At 28.2% G+C, this 4,178-nt stretch overlaps 1 protein-coding gene across 1 annotated transcript in view; it reads left to right on the top strand.

Moving 5' to 3' along the window:
- The first annotated feature begins 4,039 nt into the window (after positions 1-4,039).
- LOC124896649 overlaps positions 4,040-4,178 on the top strand; it is a 1,838-nt gene continuing 1,699 nt past the window's right edge. Inside the window, exon 1 of the mRNA XM_047408270.1 lies at positions 4,040-4,118. Within this exon, the coding sequence (XP_047264226.1) occupies positions 4,040-4,118 (79 nt within the window). The remainder of the gene's footprint in view (positions 4,119-4,178) is intronic.

Raw genomic sequence — 4,178 nt, 5'->3', positions numbered from 1 at the left:
TCCCAAAAACTTCTTGCTCTGATACCAATATAAAAGATCAGAAGACTTCTCGCTTTGATACCAATATAAAGGCAATAAACTTCTCGAGAGGCAAATTATTGCGCTCTATACCTTTATATTGGTCTATAGTGTAATGGTCATTTATAATGGTCGCTTATTAACCTCTGTATGTATATATGTACATACACACACACACACACACATATATATATATATTATATATATATATATATACATCGATAAGCCCGCGCCATCACAAACCCAATATATGTTATTATTTTATCCCAATTTATGTGATACAAATAAAATTTAGATAATCAATCATATTTTTTATATGTTTGTGGATATTTTACATTGTTAACTATTGCAATTTATAATATTTATTATGTAATTTCAAATAATATACATTACTTTCCTTATTCAAACTTTTATTGCATTGATAGTTATATTTTAAAAATAATTTAAGTTTTTAATTATTTTGATTTATAATACTTTTTCTTCTACTTCAATTTAAGTGACACTGATATAATTTTGAGTATCATCTAATTAATATTTTATATCTTTTAAATTTTTTAATTTGTTACTTGTTGTGATTTATAGTACTTTTACATATTTTTTTTTGAAATATATAACAGAATAAATTAAAATTTTGTGGCATTGATAGTCAATTATATTTTAAAAATAATTTAAATTTTAAATTATTGTGACTTATAATACTTTTTCTTCTATTTAATTTCAGTGGCACCAATATAATTTCGAGAGTTAGATAAATTTTTAAATAATATATGTTACTTTCTTCATCCAAACTTTAGTGGCATTCATAGTTATATTTTAAAAATAATTTAATTTTTAAATCATTATTATTTATAGTACTTTTTCTTTTATTTCAATTTAAGTGGCATTGATATAATTTCGAGAGTCAACCAAATATTTTATATCTTTTAATTTTTTTAAGTTGTTAATTATTGTGATTTATAATTTTTTTATGTATTTTTTTTTGAAATATATAACAGAATAAACTAAACTTTTGCGACATTGATAGTCAATTATATTTGAAAAATAATTTAAGTTTTGAATTATTGTGATTTATAATACTTTTTATTCTATTTCAATTTTAAGTGGTATTGATATAATTTTGAGAGTCAGTCAAATATTTTATATTTTTAAAATTTTAAAATTATTAATTATTGAGATTTATAATATTTTTTTACGTATTTTTAACAAATATATATCAGATTAAGAAAAAGTCAAACAAAATAAAACGAAGGAAAAATGGCCAATAAAGAAGTGCCAAAACATACAGCTGGTCAATATGCCTGCTTGACACTTCCTCATTTAGGCCTTTGCCCTTTATTATTAGGGAAAAGGACAATAATAACACCTAAAATTAAAATAATACCACAAAAATAACATTCAAAATTAAATACCCCATAAATAGCCACAAACTGATTCCACTAGCTAACCTTCACTGTCATACGTTTAAACATAATCGAAAATATCGTTAAAGTAACTTTCCCTTTCTTTCTTTCCTTTTCATTCACAATTTCATTTCCATTCAAACTCCTAAACCTCCATTCCTTTGCCTTTTTGGATACTCCAATTTGCCTTTCTCTTCACAAATTTTGTATAAAAACTCCAAAAATCTGCATTTAATCAGCTTCCTATAAGTTTTTTCCATTATAAATTTGTCAAAATTGATACAAAATAATGACTTCAACTTCAGTTTTAGTTTCAATAATGATAAAATACGAAGGTCAGTGGATATCTGATGTTGAATTTAAGTGTATCAATGTGGTATAAAAGAGTATCAATTGAGTATAGGGACTATATGTGCATGCATAGAATCCCCTCTCCCTTTTTCAAAAAGTGTATCAATGTAGTATAAAAGCGTATCAATATGGTATAAAAGTGTATTAAATGGGTATAAAGACTGCATATGCATCCATAGGTTCCCCTTCTCTCTTTTAAGAAAAAGTGTATCAATGTTGTATAAAAGTGGATCAATCTGGTATAAAAGAGTATCATTTGGGTATAGAGAATGTATATGCATGCGTAGGTTCCCCTTCTCTCTTTTAAAAAAAGTGTATCAATATGTTATAAAAGAGTATCAATTGGCAGATTCTTTTTTTGATCTTTACATGCATCAAAACATCTTTCACTCTTTGATCGAGTCAGCCTCAGAGAAGAACATGGACCAAGACATGACTTTTCTCTTACCTTGAAGCCTCAGTATTTTATTTTTTTCTTCTTCAAGTTCAATGAACTATGACATTTCTTCAAGTGCAAACCTGTATGTGATGATTCTGTTAAATCATCATCATTAACCACAAATTTGAGGTTATATTGATCTATTTACCCGTTACTTTTAACTTGTCTTTACATTCTATTTTTTTCTTCATGTCTCGAGTTTTCAATGCTCTAATGCAAGAAACAACATATCAATTTTTGATACTAATCGCAAAACACAGTAGATTGATCAATGCATAATAGAGGAGAAAAAAAGATTTAGCCAAGTACATTTAGAAAAGAAAGTGATTTAAGAATAGCCAACTGTAAAGAACATTTAATCCCCTTGATTGTGTAAAGAGAATGGTTTTGGGCTAAATGACTAAAAAAAGATTATAAATTGGGCCGACTGACTCCAATTGTCCATATTTTCGTAGTGTGGGCCATTTCTTTTTAAAAGGGAAAATTTCAGAAATAGCAACTGTAGAGCCATAATTATAACTTTTATAGCAACAGTTTCAAAATTATGAAAAATAGCAATACATATTATATAATTTAATTTGTATTTAATATTTTGTAGTGTTCTGGATCTTGACGATGGGAAGCATACCTGTTCTCATAAAACATATTGGTAGTATGAACAACATTGAACAGCAATATGAAGATTACATCAGTGATGCAATATTGTTGAGCATAAACGCTTCGTACAACCAACTGCGCGAAGTACTAGCTTCTCACATGGATGTCGATTTGACATGCAAAAGCATTCAAATTGAATATCAGTTAACAGATATTAAAGGTAGAATATGTATACGTAATGACATGGGTTTGAAGGTCTACATTATACAGAAAAGGGATGTAAAGGCAATGAGTGCTTTACCCTTGTACATAAGTGTTTCAGAAAAGAATAGTTTCAATGAATTCGTTAGTTCATCAATATGTAACGCTGCGAGTATGAATCTATCTATCACTGCGCGTAACGTTGTGAATATAAGTACTGAAAGAGCATTGATAGTTACTAATTCAGATGAATGTTTGGATGTATTGGATATTGACGCAACTAAAGTAATTATCTCGGACCCACACTACAAATATATTGAGGTTGAACAAGTTTATATCTCAAAAAGAGTGTTAAAATCTGTAATGAAGGATTACACGATTCGAGAGAAGTTTCAATCACGATTTGTTAGATTAAGTAAAACCTGGTAAGTTTGTCATGTATGTAAAATCTGTTGTTTTTTTCTTGTTAAATTTTACTACAGCATATGTATTTAAAAAATATGTATAGATTATTTTTTTTTGTACATGTTGTAAATTACATTACATCATTTTTTTTTGCAGTTACACATTAATATGCAAATCACGTAATTGTGATTTTTTATTCTATGTATCTGCTATCAACAAATCAGGAATGTTTTGTGTTAGAGAATTCTTACCCGGACACATATGTCCGATAAAGGATAAGATTTATCCTAAGTTTCATGCTACTAGTAAGTTTATTGGAGGTATGGTGAAACAAAAGTTTAAAAACCACAAAAGAAAGTACAGTGCGACTGAAATCAGAAGTGACATGAAGGAAGACCTTGGTATGAATTTGACGTATATGATGTGTTGGCGAGCAAAGGAACAAACACTTGAAGATTTGAGAGGGAAACCTTCGGCATCATACGGAAAACTACCTGCATACATTCATGTTTTGAACACTACTTATCTAGGTTCACAAATACGAATGAAAAAGCATGAAGATAATTAGTTTTTGTATATTTTTGTCGCACTAACTACATTCATACAAGGGTTCGATCACTGTAGACCTATGATAGTTGTTGATGCAAGTTATCTTAGAGGACTGTACAGTGGCATATTTGTAGCTGCATGTACTATGGATGGAGCCGGTAAGCTATTCTTGAAATGTATTTGACTCTATGAATAGATGTATATGTTTATAATATATA

This window comes from Capsicum annuum, chromosome 3 (assembly GCF_002878395.1).
Source record: "Capsicum annuum cultivar UCD-10X-F1 chromosome 3, UCD10Xv1.1, whole genome shotgun sequence".
NCBI lineage: Eukaryota > Viridiplantae > Streptophyta > Magnoliopsida > Solanales > Solanaceae > Capsicum > Capsicum annuum.
The sequence above is the reverse complement of the archived record's forward strand: the minus strand, read 5'-3'. Positions and strand labels throughout refer to the sequence as shown.